Source organism: Pagrus major, chromosome 21, assembly GCF_040436345.1.
Source record: "Pagrus major chromosome 21, Pma_NU_1.0".
Taxonomy (NCBI): Eukaryota; Metazoa; Chordata; class Actinopteri; order Spariformes; family Sparidae; genus Pagrus; species Pagrus major.
Genome location: NC_133235.1, coordinates 20333625 through 20351104, shown reverse-complemented (window position 1 = coordinate 20351104; position 17480 = coordinate 20333625). Strand labels below are relative to the sequence as shown.

The 17480-nt window shown below is 40.4% G+C and overlaps 1 protein-coding gene across 1 annotated transcript in view; it reads left to right on the top strand.

Moving 5' to 3' along the window:
• Positions 1-3228: 3228 nt before the first annotated feature.
• The window catches only part of obscnb (obscurin, cytoskeletal calmodulin and titin-interacting RhoGEF b), a 55564-nt gene continuing 41312 nt past the window's right edge, over positions 3229-17480 (top strand). The window contains exons 1-21 of the mRNA XM_073491434.1: positions 3229-4306; positions 7483-7752; positions 7897-8157; positions 8666-8971; positions 9055-9321; positions 9419-9525; positions 9944-10112; positions 10463-10738; positions 10833-11114; positions 11432-11707; positions 11813-12088; positions 14024-14308; positions 14520-14795; positions 14885-15157; positions 15248-15514; positions 15611-15880; positions 15970-16236; positions 16364-16630; positions 16751-16863; positions 16954-17107; positions 17189-17350. Coding sequence (XP_073347535.1) covers positions 3229-4306; positions 7483-7752; positions 7897-8157; positions 8666-8971; positions 9055-9321; positions 9419-9525; positions 9944-10112; positions 10463-10738; positions 10833-11114; positions 11432-11707; positions 11813-12088; positions 14024-14308; positions 14520-14795; positions 14885-15157; positions 15248-15514; positions 15611-15880; positions 15970-16236; positions 16364-16630; positions 16751-16863; positions 16954-17107; positions 17189-17350 — 5902 coding nt within the window. The remainder of the gene's footprint in view (positions 4307-7482; positions 7753-7896; positions 8158-8665; positions 8972-9054; positions 9322-9418; positions 9526-9943; positions 10113-10462; positions 10739-10832; positions 11115-11431; positions 11708-11812; positions 12089-14023; positions 14309-14519; positions 14796-14884; positions 15158-15247; positions 15515-15610; positions 15881-15969; positions 16237-16363; positions 16631-16750; positions 16864-16953; positions 17108-17188; positions 17351-17480) is intronic.

The window sequence follows — 17480 nt, the reverse complement described above, 5'->3', positions numbered from 1 at the left end:
CAAGTGAAACGCTAAAATATCCCAATATCCCTGACTAATTTTGAGTAGTTTACCTTCTAGGAGGGATTTGGGTTCATGACCGCCTTAAATCCTCAAACAGACATAAAGCAACCAGACTGGAAATAAGAAAAGGTGGTTAAATGGTGCATACTTATAGGCTGTTAATTAGTATGCTCATAATTCCACTTAATTGCAATACGCCTAACAATTAGTGAAATTCAGCATTATAATGAGTTGTTTACGACCGAGTTGTAGTGTGCAGCCTACTTACCTAACTGTTTCTATTAGCCGGATCCCGCCACCTTTCTAGCTTCATATTTTCCTCTGAGAACAGCTTGTTTATTCAGTCACGGAAAATACAAATATATATGAGTTTTTATTATAACCTCATTCATATTGTAAATATTGAAAATCTGAGTTTGAAATTCATCTACAAAACTACCTAGCGCCCCTTTAATTGTTTGTCTGCGTTAGCTCGGACAAAAAGACGTGATAAGATAAAATATACAGAAAAAGCTGCTGAATAAATGACATTGGAATAATCAAAATAGAACATTTGACATACTTTCTAGGGGGGGATTAGGCTTCATGGCCTCAATATATCATTAAAAAACTATGAATTGACTGTTTTGTATTATGATTATCTTCTTTATGCATTGACTTACTTTATTGTATTGTTTTTTGAGTGACTTGAAAGGTGCTTTAACATAAAATGTATTATTATTATTATTATTATTATTATTATTATTAAAACAGAGGAAAAGCAACCAGACTGGGATCAAGACAATGCGGTTAAATGGTGCATAATTACAGGCTTAATTAATTAATTAATTAGTATGCTCATAATTCCACTTATTTGCATTACTCATAAAGAGTGCTGCTACTGACAGCTCCTCTCTGCAGGTGTAAGCCAGTTTGGTAGTAAAATTCGGCATTATGATGAGTTGTTTACGACCCAGCTGTAGTGTGCAGCCTGCAGCAGTGTGCAGGGGCCCCGGCCAGTCTGCTGCTGCTCCCGCCCGGCCTCGCCGCCAGCAGGCTATCTCCTATCTGCGCAGCTAAATGACAAGTCTATTTTGGAAAAGGAGGCTGCGCCAAAATAGGCACGTCAGCTATTTGGCATCATGAGGTACCGGAGAAGAAAGAAGAAATAAGTCTAGTCAACCGCCCACCACCGGAGACTGGGGGGATGTTCCACCATCCTGGATTTACAACCATTTCACGGATATTTGAGCACAAAGAAGACATTTTTTTTTTGGGGTGGGATTTCTAAAACACTGATATTGGAGTCCAACGGAAATCTATCTTTGACGGCCAGCTGAAGCCACATGATTCAGTTTTACCTGAGTGGCTGAAGACTCAAGGTGAACAAAGTAATTATAAGTCTAATGAATGATAACAGCTTTAAATGTCACATTAATTATGACAAGGAGTGTAGTAGACCGAAGTTGTAGCAGTTTTTTAAATTAATTTGAACTCTTAATTTGTATGTGTACTTATAACTAAACTTTCACACCTGTAACTGCTAACAGTTAGCTAGCTGCAGTAATTTAAGCTAACCTAGCTAACTTACAGCTTCCAGTTACCTTTTCGTTACTTTTATGTGTTTTACCGTCTTTACAAACGAGTGTGCTCCTGTTTTAGCAGCTGTACAAACGTTTAATTAATACTTTATTTCCAGCATCATTTTGGAGATATTACAGAATACAAAATGGACACTGTGAGAGATGAAGTAACGTTATGTTTCTGAAGTGGGAGCTTTATCAAGCAGCTGATGTCCCTTTCGCTTCTACAAATGGCAATGGACAGAGACAGGGTCTGACAGCTGAGGTTATTTTTGGGACAGGCAGTTCAAGCGACAGAGGTGACAAAGCTCGCAAATGTCACTCTTTGAAAGGCACATGTCGGCACAATTTGACCTTGTTACAGGGGAATTTGTTTGTTGTTGTGCTATTAAACTACCTTCCCATCGAATAGGCTGCATGGCGAGAAGTTAGGACTTTGTATTGGTGATATCTGCAGGGCCAGGACAGGGGTGTGTTGACTGACACTAAGGCTACTGTAACTGCCAGCCATAAATATGACCTGAGGAGTTATGTCTATTTTCATACCATAACATATTTATAGAGTACACTTAACAAACTGTCACATCTGACAATGGTCGCATTTGACAGGCTTTTAAAAAATATATATATTTGGTCATAATACATAAGATAACTGAGAACCTTTATGTGAACATACAAAATATGTAGTTTTGTTTGTTACAGTCAGGAAGAGATTTTATTTGTGTTTCCCAAACATTTATTTAATGCAAGAGGACTGCAGTGAAACTGCATATTTATCCATTATTCACAATTGTTTTTTGGAATTTGGTACCTAATCGGATAAACCATGCCAATCAACTACCTGCTGTTTTGCCAGCTATGACAATTATCAGAAGAAGCATAAATAAATAAAGATAAATGAATAAGTTTAATTAATAATTTAGTCATTATCTACTCACCTGCATGCATATGGTAAGTCGGGTGAAGTTTCTATTCCATGAAACATTTCTGGAGCAAAACAGCATTGCAGCATTCACTTAAAAACAGAAGTAGATGGGAAAACAAACAAACAACCTTAAAAATGGCTCTATACATTTCACGTCCGGTGTAATCCAACGTCTCTGAGCCAAGATCCCAAATTGATTTTAAAAGACAATATTTACACCCTTTTTAACTTCCTTTTTAAAACTTTTTTTACTGTAGCTCCTGAGCTAAAAGCGTTAGCGTGCATCTCATCTAAAGTGGATGCACGAGCTTGACTACAAGTTGAGGGTGTAAATAACATATTTTCAAATCAACCTGGGATCTCATGGCTTACGAAGACTTGTATTACTCTGGATAAACTGTATAGAGCAACTTAATGTTGTCTTTTACTCTTTAAAACAAGTCCACAGCTACTTCAGTTGTACAAGAGAATGCTGCAACACTGTTTTGCTATGAAGCTCTGAGACATGTTTTGTATATTATATACATACATATATATATATATATATATTATATATATTATTATAATACTTCACCCGATTACCCAGCAGCATGGTAGTGAGTAGATAATGAGTGAATTCAAATTTTTGGGTGAACTTACGCTTTAAATAAATGTGACATCCTCTACAATGCTGTATACTATTTCCCGCCTGGTACTGTTGTGTAATATTCACCTGTTCTCCGTTTATAGGAACAAACAATGGATCCAAACTTGTTTGGAGGAGTCCCCAGGTTTCTCAGCCGCCCAAAGGCATTCTCAGTGTGTGTAGGCAAGGATGCCACACTGAGCTGCACTGTTGTGGGCAGCCCGACCCCATTGATCACCTGGGAAAAGGAGAAGCTGAAGCTGACGTCTGGGGGGCGCTTCAAGACCGTGGAGGATGGAGACGTGTACCGCCTGACCATCTATGACTTAACACTGGAGGACAGCGGCCAGTACATGTGTCGGGCCAAAAACAACGTTGGGGAAGCTTATGCTGCTGTAACCCTCAAAGTGGCTCTGCCAACAGAGATGGCTCAAAGGGCCCCTGTTTTCCTGCTTAAGCCGACCTCTACACGTGTAGGTTTGGGAGGTGATGTTGTTTTCCTCTGCCGTGTTGTAGCTCACCCTGAAGCCAACTTTGATTGGGAGAAAGATGGCCGCTATTTGGGGGAGTCTAACCGTATCAAGATTCTAAACGAAAGTGACGGCAGTACCTTAAAGATCCAAAGTGTACGTAACCTGGATAGCGGCACCTACACCTGCAGGGCCCAGAACACTGTCGGCCGTGCACAGGCTGCAGCTGCTCTTGTCGTAGACACCCAGGATTCCCGCCACCTGACTGCAGACAAGAACACCTCCCTCCTCTCTCACCTACAAAAGCGCAAAGAGGAAATGAAGAAGGACATCTCCATCTATCGCACCGAAGAAAGCAGCACCACTGTTTCTTCCTCCTCCACAGCCAGCATCAGAGACGGGTTGAGTCTGGAATATGAGCTGAGGGCATCTGCTTTGGCGAAGCTGCCCAAAGGTGTGTTCACCCGTACCTGCACGGTGACTGAAGGCAAGCACGCCAAACTCAGCTGCTTTGTGACGGGTCACCCAAAACCCCACATTATCTGGAGGAAGGATGGAACAAATATCAGCGAGGGCCGCAGGCATGTCATTTATGAGGACCAAGCTGAGAACTTCATCCTCAAGATCCTGTACTGCAAGCAGAGTGATAATGGTCTCTACACCTGCAATGCCACCAATATGGCTGGGCAGACCTACAGTGCTGTGTTGGTAACAGTCAAAGGTAAGATGGTCATAAATTATATGCATGCTCTGCCAGCCTGTACAAAATCAAAGATTTTGTCACTCTAGACTAATTTGTGTCCACAAGGATTTTAGGTCCTTTTGGTCCTTTTTTGGTTCCCACTGAAGACATAAATCTTTAGAAATGGCTCACAAGTATACTGTACACCAGGGCTATTCCGATACAAATTTAGTTGGGCCAGATTTTAAAACCAGGAAATGTAGATCAGCCAAAAATTTTAAGCAACGTATTTCAAACCCTTTTTTGTGTGTGTTTTCTAGTTTTAAACAAAGGAAAAAATGAAATCATAATGCAATCAAACTCTGTACTTTAGCGTCCTTGTCCTGTGATCCCTCTGGAAAGTTTGGCCCGAAAGTTTGATGTTTCTAAATGTGGTGCCTCCGAACATTATATTCTTTAATTACCACAATGCACTCATCCCATATTAAACACATTAGTTTGACATTTGGAGATGGCAGTCAAAGAAGTAATTGCCAGTCCAGGCTTTCATTGTTAATTTTACATTTCAGGGTTGACAGAGACATATTTTCAGTGATTTGTGAAAGATACCAGATCCATTTCTCCTGCCTGATACGTACTGTGTATGTGCAACTCTCAATAGAGATAAGAAGGAAGTAAGATGGCCACTTGTTAGCTACTTTCATCATCAACTCTGGGAAAACTATGTTTTAAAATTAAAACTGTTGGCTCAGCTCCAGAGTATGGATATGGATACAGCTGGGGCGCAGAGGACAGTAAGAAAACTGAGACGTTGGGGAAAAGTACATGATCTACTCTGCAACGTCCATTGAAATAGTAGGTGTAGTAAACACATTGAAACCTTTGGTTCACATAAAACAAAGTCAGATAAATATAAATCTTTTTTTTTTTTGCAAATTTTTGACATTTCAATAGGTACTGTACATGTACAAGAAGTAAGATGGCTCACTCGTAGCTTCCTTCATCAATTCTGGGAAAAAACAATTGTTGAGTGTTATTGATTAACACTTTTTTAAAAAACGATTTAACTTTCTCCGGATGCAGATGAGGTATATTGTGACTTATATGGACATCACATGTATAAGCAAATGTGTGTAAGACATACATGGACATATACACTATATACAGTATGTAGTCTACGTATTATGTCATAACAGATTTGTGTATGCTGTTTATGTAGGACTATTTTGAACTGCAAATTAATAGACATTGTTGCTTTTGTGAAAATTTAAACACCAGGATGGTGCATGTGTAATTTAACTCAAAATAAACTGCAGTGCATATGTTCATCGCAGTAAAGGAACCTCTTACCCAGTGCAGCAGTGTGGTCCATGTATGTGTTTGTGATAGCCATAAAAGTGTATTTATGTTGTGTATTTATGTGTTATTATCAGCAACCGCACTACTCTAGGTGTTGTCCAGATCACTATTATACCAAAGCCTCATTTTAACCTCTCAAAATGTGTGTGGCTTTTCACAACAAGGTTGAATTCTGGCTCATCCTCTGAAGGCGGGTGTTGTGTTGCATCTATTTTCTGCTGGTGATGAGTGGTTCACAGTTGCTAAGATGGTCACTCACTTGCTGGAGCTCATTGGCACCGCTGGTAGTGTGACTTCCCTCGGGAAGAAATTGTCCCAGGAGATGAAATTATAGAGGTGTTGATTTATGTCTGCTGTTAATTTCCATTCAGTCCGATAATGAAGGCTGGGCCTCTTATTGCTACTTACTTATTATTGGTACAGGAAAATGGACACTTTTGGTGTTTCATTGGTGTTTGTTAGTTTGCTGGATTGAAAGGAAAAGTTTGCAAGGGAAAATATGAATTTTTGTGTTTGCATGACAATTTTCAACGTTAGATTAAATACATAAAATACAGCACTGAATAAAATGGAGAAAAATACAATGAATGGAAAAGAAATTGTAACAACAAGTACAAGTAAGTGCACAATTACCGGCCCTTATTATCTGTCATATCTGTTAAACTTGTACAATAACAATGGCGAAAGGAGAAAAAGTTGGCTTTTCATTTTCAATAAAATAGACAACATATCTTGTATATTTAATTTAATTTAACAACTTTATGTTGGATGATTGTACATCACTTTGAGATGAAATAAAGGGTCCTGGCGAAAAGGGAAGTCAATCGCATTTCAGGAAAGATGACATATCAAGTCATAAAAGATAGCTTTTACAGGTTGTTAATCTTTAGTATACTGTATGTACATAAATTACAAGCAACTTAATTACAATCTAGGGTTCACTTTAGGAGTCAAACTGTATCTTACCAACTTTGACTGGCTTTGCTGAGTGCATGAGCTGTGTTTATGTGCAACCTGATATTCTCAAAGTAAAAAACCTTCAACTGCCAAACTGAAAACAGCTCCTTTAGAAGGCACATTTCAGGACATATTTTAATGTAAACCCACTGAACTCAGTGGACTTAAGCCATAACTCAAAGTGGAGTTCCACATGTTTCAACACTTGATTCCTAAAGTTAAAACTGTTGGCTCTGGTCCAAAGTATGTTATGGATACAGTTATGGAGCAGCGGGCAATAAGAAAACCGAGAAGTGGGGGAAACATAGAAGATCTGCTCTGCAACCTTCATTGAATTAGTGGATGCAGTAAGCCCATTGAAACCTGTAGTTCAAAGTAAACAAAGTCAAATGAATATAAACAATTTTCAGGAATATTTTTTACAATTAATTTATAGGTATTAAGCACGCAGTGTTATGCATATTTTGGCTCATTAACTTCAGAAAGTATACCTTACTTTTCCCAGAACATGTTCAAAGTTTTTTGATTGGTTTTGATTTCTCTGACTTATTTAATCCTTTGTTTAGACAAGTAGTCTCATTGAGATCGGGGTCTCTTTTTCAAGAAAGACCTGTGTACAAAATAAACATATACAGTTAAAGCCAAGACAGACACACAGATGAATTCACAGACACATACACATTTTCACAATTGAGAAATACATTTGTGATCGCGAATATATAATTGCAAACTTTTAAAATGCTCGACTGAAATAAGAGAATGTAACTTCAAATTTCTTTTGTCTTCAGTTTTGAAAAAAGCCAGTATCGTAAAGTAATTACTGCAATTTGTAATTGATAGACGGACTCAATATGGGTCAACATTGTTGTTAAAGATTCTGTTGTTTTTCATTGTCCCAGAGCCTAAAGTGCCATTCAGGAGGAAGCTGCTGGATGTGGAGGTACAAGAGAAAACGTCAGCTACACTGATGTGTGAGGTGCCTCTCATTCAAACCCAGGCAAACTGGTTCATGGAGGAAACGCGGCTGGAGCAAAATGCCAAATTTTGCATCGAGGAGGAAGGCACCCTGCGTCGTCTCACCATACACAATGTCACCACCAATGATGATGGTGTTTATATCTGTGAGATGAAAGAAGGCAGTCGCACTGTGGCTGAGCTCACCGTCCTGGGTATGGTTGAGACTTTGTTTCCATCTTTAGTTCTTGTTCAAAACAATGTACAATGCTATTATCAAGAAATATCAATGTGACCTGAAATGAAATTATGTGGGCTGAATCCACTGCATACCTGATCCACTTCTTCTCATATCCCAGGCAACATTACTAAGAAGCTTCCCCGGAGGACAGTAGTTCCTGTCAGTGACACTGTCATCTTCTGTGTGGAGCTGGAGCATCCCTGCCCAGATGCCTACTGGACCCGCAATGGCGAGAAGCTGAAGGAAGACTCCCGTATATCCATTGCCTGGGTGCTCAGACAGTACACACTCACAATTAGAGATTGCCAGGCAGATGACTCAGGAGAAGTGGCGTTTGTGGCCGGAGACTGCAAGACCTCCACTCGGTTCTCCGTCACTGGTGAGGATGCCAAAGTGAAATTTATTGTATTTATTGCTTGCATAGTGTTGCAGCAAACCCCAGGTTAGTTTTCAAAACAACTAGAGCTGCAACGATTAGTCAATGAATTGATTAGTCGATCGAAGGAAAATTATTTTCCAAAGATTTTGATAATCAATTATTCGTTTCAGTCATTTTCAAGCAAACGTGAAAAAAAATTGTGAAAATAATCGGCAGAGTAATAGATAATGAAAAAAATTGTGAGATGCAGCCCTCAAATCAACGTGCACATCTACATAAAACGTAGGTGCTCTTCAGAATTTTAACTTATGCTATATGGCTTTGGAGTACCTTGGATTTGTCTGCCCTTAAATTGTTTATAAAAACTAAAAATGGGTTAAAGTGTACAGTTTACAATAAGCTGGCAAACATAATATTATCAAAACTGGCAAGAATAATCACCACCTATGAAAATAAAACCTGTTACAATAACTCAATACTGATCTTATTATCACTCTCTCTCCTCTAGCTGCAAGGAAGCATCCTCCCGATCCCCCAGTCGATGCTGTGGTGCAGAACAAGACTGACTCATCCCTCACCATTCAGTGGTCTCCTCCTGACAGCGACCGGCCTGTTCCAATTAAGGGATACAATGTGGAGAGGAGGAAGGTTGGCACTCAGACATGGCAGAGGTGCAATGCTGGAGAAACCCTTGTGTCAACAGAGATCACCATCTGCAACTTCACTGAAGAAGCCAGCTACCAATTCCGCATCTCTGCTATGAACGACTTTGGCCAGAGCCCGTACCTGGATGTGCCTGGAAGTTTCTACCTAGGTAAGAGTGATGTCTCTGTGCCCTTTGTTGCTGTATGCATTCAAATATTCTTTTCTCATATCTTGTTTGTGTGTTGTCTGCAGAACCCATGGCTGAAATCAGGAAAGGCCTGATGAACAGCACTGCAGTCTCTAATGAGGAGTTCTCTCTCTCCGTGGAGCTGTCTGCTGTTTGCTCTGGCTTCTGGTCTCTAAATGGCCGCCTCCTGCGCAGCGGAGGCGACTATCTCATCACCAGGTCTAAGAACACACACACTTTGCTCATCCGTTTCGTGACCATAGAGATGAATGGAGCTGAAGTCAAGTTTGTGGGGGGAGGCTCACAAAGCACATGCATCCTGTCTGTAAAAGGTATGCACTCAAATCCAGTTAGACTATCGATAGAGAAAATGCTCTAAATTGTATTAAAATATTCCAGTACATCGTAATTCTTTCTCTGTATTTTTAGCTCCTACTGTTAGGTTCACCAACAAGTCAGATGTGCTGGAGGTGGTGACCTGTAGTGCGCAAGACACTGCTCAGCTGACTGCCGAGGTGTCGGATTACGATGCACAGGTTTGTGATGGGAACACACGTCAATACCAGCTTTACTTTTAGCTTTCACTGATTCTTTTCATGTACCTTTAAATTTACAAGTGTGCAAGGACTGAAAATATACACATACTTCTTACTTATGAAGCATTGCACTCAGCTACCTTTAGAAATGGAGGAAAAACATATTAATTTCTATATGAATATGTATTTCTGCCGTTTCTAAAGGTAGCTGAGTGCCACACTAAAGTAACATTTATTCTACTTGGTTAGAATATACTCTTTTAACCTTAGCTTTTTTTACTTTATTGTTCAAGATCAAGATTTGATTTATCTATTATTATACAACACAGGATTGTATTACAATATGACATGAAATTTTTGCTACTCAAAAAATGTCTTATGTCTGTTTTGTCAATCTGTTCTGTGTTTGTTTCTTCAGGTGGTTTGGATGAAGAACGGGCGGGAGCTGAAAATGGGAAAGAAGTATGAATATGTGATCACTGACCGCAGAAGGATCCTGATGGTGCACAATGTTACAGAGGAAGATGTGGGCATCTACGAGTGTGCTTTAGCTGATGACAGAATGTCCCTTCAACTCTCTCTTAAAGGTATGCTCCTAAAAATGATTGCTAATCTAATATGCTTATACTAATTATAATTTTACAGTTTAACTTCATCCCTCAGCAAACTCAGCAATCTGTCTGCTATGGTAGTAGTAAAGATGGTTTCACACATAATGCAGACAGTTTGTCCCAGACCATGTGATGCACTGAAATAAATAACGCAATGATGGAAGCTAACATATGCTTATGAGCCGTCAAACGGAGGATAGTCTGTAATCATGTAGTCAACTCTCTGGGACTCCAACTCATGCTTCCTATGCATGAGCTGCTCTGATAACAAAACCTTAAGATCCACATTTTCAAAGGGATTTTAATTTGTATCTCTTTTCTTTAAGATGAACCTGCCAAGTTTCTGAACAAAGCCAGAGGAACCGTGGGAATGTCATCGTCCCTCAAAGGAGATCTTGAGCTGAGCTGTGAGGTATCATCTGCCAATGCGGCCGTTGTGTGGAAAAAAGATCAAGTTGTGATCACTGAGGACCAAAGAACTAACTTCATCTCCAAAGGGACTCAAAGGAAGCTCATCATCAAGGGTGCCAAGAAAAGTGACGAAGGCCATTACTCCTGTGAGACAGGAACAGACAGAGTCACATTCCAGGTCAAGATAAAAGGTAAGAAGACAGTATGATGCTTTTGTACCACTACTAACACTTGACTTCACATCAAGGATGTACATTTCTTTACCTTATTTGTCTTTTTTCCCAGAAACTCAAGCTATAGCTGCCTTCTCCAATAAGGAATCAGTCCAGAAGGAGGTGAGAGCCACTCTCTCCAAGAAAGCCACTCTCAGTTGCAGTGTTTCTGATAGCAAGACAGAGGTGAAATGGTACAAAGATGGCAAGTTGTTGATATCCAGTAGGACAATATACTCAGAAGTAAAAGGCACTACTCGTCAGCTGGTGATTGAAAAGGTGGAGAAGAGTGATGCTGGAGAGTATACATGTGAAGCTGGAGGGGATAAGCTGGTCTTCAAGATAACTGTGTCAGGTATGATCAAATTGATTTATAGAATTTTAAGAATATTTTCAGCTTTATAAAGTTAATTTAATTTCTGTCTCTCTGATTGTGAGCTACTGTATGAATATAATGTGAGTTAAGATTTAACCACCTTTCCACATCACATTTATTTGATGTAGTATCAATTTTGGGATTTAAAATATCCTAAACAAGACTGGTAGAGTAAATACTTAATGTATAGAATAGATGCCCCCAAGAAAGTGCCAATTAGATGTCTCATGTTTCAGTTATTGGTGATCTTACACACCTCATAAAAACATTTTATTTCTTATTGATGTTATCCACAGAGGCCCAATCAGCCTTCTTCAACAAGGATTCAGTTCAAAAGGAGGTTAAAGCTACTCTCTCCCAGAGAGCCACTCTGAGCTGTGAGGTAGCTGATACCAAGACAGAGGTGAAATGGTTCAAGGATGGCAAACTGCTGACTTCCAGCAAGACAACCCATACTGAGTCGCAGGGCAAGAGTCGGCAGCTGGTGATCGACAGCGTGGAGAAGAAGGATGCTGGAGAGTACATCTGTGAGGCTGGGACCGAGAAGCTGTCTTTTAAGATGCATGTGGCAGGTAAGGAAGGGTAGATTTTCAAAATAATATTACCTTTTGGGTGCTCATTAATATGCTCTGAATGAATAACATCTGATATTTTCTCTGCCACGCCTCCTCCATCAGAGGCCCAGTCAGCCTTCTTCAACAAGGAGTCAGTTCAGAAGGAGGTGAAAGCCACTCTTTCCCAGAAAGCCACTCTGAGCTGTGAGGTAGCTGATACCAAGACAGAGGTGAAATGGTACAAGGATGGCAAACTGCTGACTTCCAGCAAGACAATCCATACTGAATCAAAGGGCAAGAGTCGGCAGCTGGTGATCGACAGCGTGGAGAAGAAAGATGCTGGGGAGTACATCTGTGAGGCTGGGACTGAGAAGCTGTCTTTTAAGATGCATGTGGCAGGTAAGGGAGAGTAGATTTTTTAAAAAATATTACATTTTGGGTGCTCATTAATATGCTCTGAATGAATAACATCTGATATTTTCTCTGCCACGCCTCCTCCATCAGAGGCCCAGTCAGCCTTCTTCAACAAGGAGTCAGTTCAGAAGGAAGTGAAAGCCACTCTCTCCCAGAAAGCCACTCTGAGCTGTGAGGTAGCTGATACCAAGACAGAGGTGAAATGGTACAAGGATGGCAAGCTGCTGACTTTCAGCAAGACAATCCATACTGAATCAAAGGGCAAGAGTCGGCAGCTGGTGATCGACAGCGTGGAGAAGAAAGATGCTGGGGAGTACATCTGTGAGGCTGGGACTGAGAAGCTGGCTTTTAAGATGCATGTGACAGGTAAGGAGAAAGCCCATGTTTAATTAATACCACATTAAAATGATCAAATCCTGCTGGTTGTTGTTACTTGTTGGTTTATTTTGAGGGGCATTTACATAGTTATAAACATGAAAATAAAGAAAAACAAATATACATGTTATATGTGATATATGATATTTGTGTAAAAGCTTGTCACTTATAAACATTGAGCATTTAAAAAATTGAAAAGGAACAATAATTTTGCTCTCAAGTCATGAAACCAAGTCTTATGGCAGCTTTTTTATTAACAGATTAAAAATGGCATTCACTGTGTGAAAACAGTAGATATTGTGTGTTTTCTCTTCGTGTCTGTGGTCTCCTCTGAGTGTTGATTGTAAATGTCACATTTTGGCTAAATTGTTGGTTGCTTCAGTATGGCGATGTCTGACATGCTCTCCTCAGCGCTGTCCGGAATACCATTTTTGGTATTTACATTTTCTACCAGAGATGACAGTTGAAAAATGGGGATATTTTCTCGCTTGTATGCGCTAGTGAGCTTCATGCCTTGATTTCTTGTAGCATTTGTTTGCAGGAGCAGCTCTGGTGTTGTTGTGGCTTTGTTGCTTGTCAGTTCCTGTTCACAGATTTTGTCTTTTTCTTTGTGAATTAGTTGGTTTTGATGTATTCATTGTGCCTCTCTGTGGCAACTTGTATATGCGCAATTTTATTTTGCTTCATCACTGCAAAATGTTGAATCTCCCTGAATTTGTCATGCTTTATTGGAGCTTATTGCTCTGTGCACTGTGTCTGTATGTTTTGACTGTGTTTGTCCTGTAAATCCAAAACGGTGTCTGTGCTGTAAAGTCAAGCACTTTCTTTCTATGGGTAACTGTTCTGCCGCAACACTCCTTCACAGTTACTTCTACAGAAGTCCAGGCTAAATCCGCTTTCCTCAAGAAAGAGTCTGTCCAGAGGGAAGTGAAAACTACTCTCTCCCAGAAAGCCACTCTGAGCTGTGAGGTTGTTGATAACAAGACAGAGGTGAAATGGTACAAGGATGGCAAGCTGCTGACTTCCAGTAGAGCAGTTCACATGGAATCAAAGGGCAAGATTCGTCAACTGGTGATCGACAGGGTAGAGAAGAAAGATGCTGGAGAATACATCTGTGAAGTCGGAACAGAAAAATTGGCATTTAAAGTACAGGTGACAGGTACGAGGAATCAAAGGGAATAGCAGATGTGCTTTGTGCGAATGTCTGCTTGTCTGAAAAGTTTGGGTGAAGCTGACCAAAAACAGCTAAAGCGGAGGATTTTAACTTTTTGTTTAGGGGAACTGCTGTTTTGGGTTGAATTGGGAATGTTGTATGTTGCTATTACAGATATATAAATTGTTAATTCAGCTACACAATGCAGTTTGCTGGTCTTGTCTGCACATTTATCCATCATATTTAATCCCTGTTGAAGCTTGGTTGCTCCAAGCAAATTTCCTGGTTATATTTTGGCTTGTATCTTCTGTTGTGCAATATTTTTTAATGAGTTGTATTAAAATGAATGGGGAGGTGACATCCCATAACATTCTCCATTATTACTTTTGCAGAGATCCAGTCAGTCAAGTCAGCCTTCTCCAACAAGGAGTCAATTCAGAAGGAGGTGAAAGCCACTATGTCCCAGAAAGCCACTCTGAGCTGCGAGGTAGCTGATACCAAGACAGAGGTGAAATGGTACAAGGATGGCAAGCTGCTGACTTCCAGCAAGACAATCCATTCAGAATCAAAGGGCAAGAGTCGACAGCTGGTGATCGACAGCGTGGAGAAGAAGGATGCTGGAGAGTACTTCTGTGAGGTTGGGACTGAGAAGCTGGCTTTTACGATACAGGTGGCAGGTAGGAGGAATGAGATGTTGTTATTATTTCTGGGAATATGCAGACGTGAATTGAATTGGTCTTTTTGTTTTGTAGCATTGTAGGTTGTTTTTTTCTTGTTCCCCTTGTTTGCATTCATTAAGTCTGTTCAATACGAGCTGGAAGCTGTTGGCTGTGTCCATGCATTTCAGGTTGACAGATATGTTTTACATATTTTTTACTTGCTCTGCAGAATTCCCAGCTGGCTTCTCTAACAAGGAGTCAGTCAAGAAGGAGGTGAAAGCTACTCTGTCGCAGAAAGCCACCCTGAGCTGCGAGGTTTCTGATTCCAAGACAGAAGTGAAGTGGTACAAGGATGGCAAGCTGCTGACTTCCAGTAAAGCAGTCCACATGGAGTCAAAGGGCAAGAGTCGTGAGCTGGTGATAGAAAAAATGGAGAAAAAAGATGCTGGAGAATATACATGTGAGGCTGGAACAGAGAAGCTGGTATTCAAGCTGCAGATGACAGGTGATATATTTTTCAAACATAATTTACTTGCCACAGTATTGATAATTGTCTGCAGAAAGCACTAAAAATAAGCTTTTACTTCTCCTTAGATGCAGCTGTCAAGTTCCAGAAGAAGCCTGTCAAGGATATTTGTATTGTTCAAGCAAGTGAAAACATTGTTTTGACCACTGAGCTGAACTCAGAGAGTGGTAGTGTGAAGTGGTTTAGAGATGGTGTGGAGCTTAAGGAGAGCAGCAAGTATGAAATGAAAAAAGAAGGCCTTTCTCGTACCCTCATAGTAAAATCCACTGAATCTAAAGACAGTGGATCATACTCCTGTCAAACTGCGGATGACAAACTGGAGTTCAAAGTTCAAGTTAAAGGCAAGTTGTAGAATTGTTTATAATTGCAGTACAGACCTCTTCAGATGTCAGATGTTGTTTTGATGTCGAACTCTCATGTTTTCCTTTCAGATTTAGCTTTGAAGTTTGTTGTCCCTTTGAAACCTGCTACAGTGGAGTTGGGTGGTACACTTAGCCTGGTGTGTGAACTAAATCAAGCCACAGGGGACGTTGTCTGGCAGCGTGATGGCCGTGAGATTAAACCTGGAGGCAGGCACTGTGTTAGGACAGATGGTGCTAAGCGGGTTCTCACTGTGACTGGCATGACTAAAGAAGATGAAGGAGAATACAGCTGTGAATGCAGAAATGATAAGACCTCTGCTAAAGTCTCCTCAAAGGGTAATTAATCATTTGTTTAAACTAAACAATTTAAGGGTAGAAAAACTTTTTCTTTCATTCCAGTGTGCTTCATTTGATGTTGTTTGTTCTTTTTAGCACCCAGAGTAGTGCGGCTGACCACTAAACTGAACAATGTGGCAGCAACAGAGGGAAAAGACGCCATTTTCAAGTGTGCTGTCGCTCCAGCGGATGTGAGCGTGAGATGGTTCCACAACAGTATTCCCATCACTGTTGGGCCCAAGTATAAGGTTGAGCATGGTGGCAGCAGTCACTCACTCACCATCACCTCTGTCACCCAAAAAGATGCTGGAGAGATTAGTGTTGATGCAGAAGGCAAAAGCTGCAAAGCTACCCTACAAGTACAACGTAAGGATATACATTTCTCGTCAAAATATCTGTTTGTTAAATGATTTAATCTCCTCATTAACATTGACATTTCTTTGCATCCCAATCAGATGAGCCAGTGACATTTAAGAAAAAGCTAGAAAACCTAACAGTGGAGGAGCAGAGTGAAGTGAAGCTGGAGGTGGAGCTCAGTAAGGCATCAGATGAAGTCAAGTGGATGAAGAACAGCGTAGTGCTGCAGCCTGCAGGAAACATGGAGATTCGAGTGAACGGAGCTAAGCAGAGTCTGGTCTTCAAGAGTGTGACTTATGCTGACCGGGGCATCTACTCCTGTGAAACTCTGGACGACAAAACCCAGGCCAAACTCACTGTGGAGAGTAAGACTGATACACAATCACATTTTTAAGATACAATTTGAAGTCTTTAAGGCTGTATCTCGACCCCAAATCGATAATCTTATTCTCCATTAATTAACACTCAAACATTTCCTCCTCCTCCCTTCAGTGAAGAAGATCCAGGTAATAAAGGGCCTCACAGAAACCAAGGCACATGAGACAGAGACAGTAACTCTTGAGGTAGAACTCAGCCAGGCAGACGTTGAAGGCTCCTGGACCAGGGATGGAGCCAAATTAAGGCCAGGAGCAAACTGCCGCATCACAGTCCTGGGAAAGAAGCATGCCTTAACGTTCTCTAATCTCAAGAGGGAAGATGCAGGAACTATTGCCTTCCAAGCGGAAGGAGTACATGTTTCTTGCAAACTGATTGTCACAGGTAATGGCTGCTTCTGGTCACTAGGGTCTTGACGACCAAACCACTATTGTTGTGCAGCACCCATTCTGTAGGAGAATTATAATCTAGTCACATTTTGACCAACACATGTTGATTCTACAGAACCTCCTGCCATGATCTCCAAACCCATTCTGGATAGCAGTGTTCCTGAGAAGGAGAAGGTCACTTTTGAATGTGAAGTGTCCAGAACAAATGCCGACGTTAAATGGTTCAAGGTGAAAAATTACAGTTGGAATCGCAGAGTGAAATAAGATTAAAAGTGTGAAGTACATATATTACATTCTGGAAAATGTTTTAATCTGCAGGATGATGTTGAACTGAAACCAGGAAAGAATTTTGGCATCCATTCTTTGGGCCGGAAGCGCTCTTTAGTCATCAACAAATGCACCCCTGAAGATGCAGGCACTTACATCTGTCGCACTACTGATGATAACACCTCCGCCAAGCTCACCGTTAAGGGTAATTAATTGTCATGTCATGAAGCTCACAAATCAGTGTACAGTGTACAGAAACATGTTAAAAATATATTTTTCCCTGCAGCCAGAGATATTAAGATTGTTAAGAAACTGGAGAATGTGGAGGTGATGGAGAAGGAGAGTGCTGCATTTGTTTGTGAAATCTCACATGATGAAGTGGAATGCCAGTGGTTCAAAGGAAGTACCAAACTCAAAGTTGGTGACAACATCAAGATGAGACAAGAGGGTAAGGCCTCAAAAAAATCTGTATATTAATTTGATTCAACTACCTGTATAATCATGCAACATTATAGGATTTACCTGAATAATGATTATCACTAAAAATGAGATTTTACTACTACTAGCTGTCTGTTTCT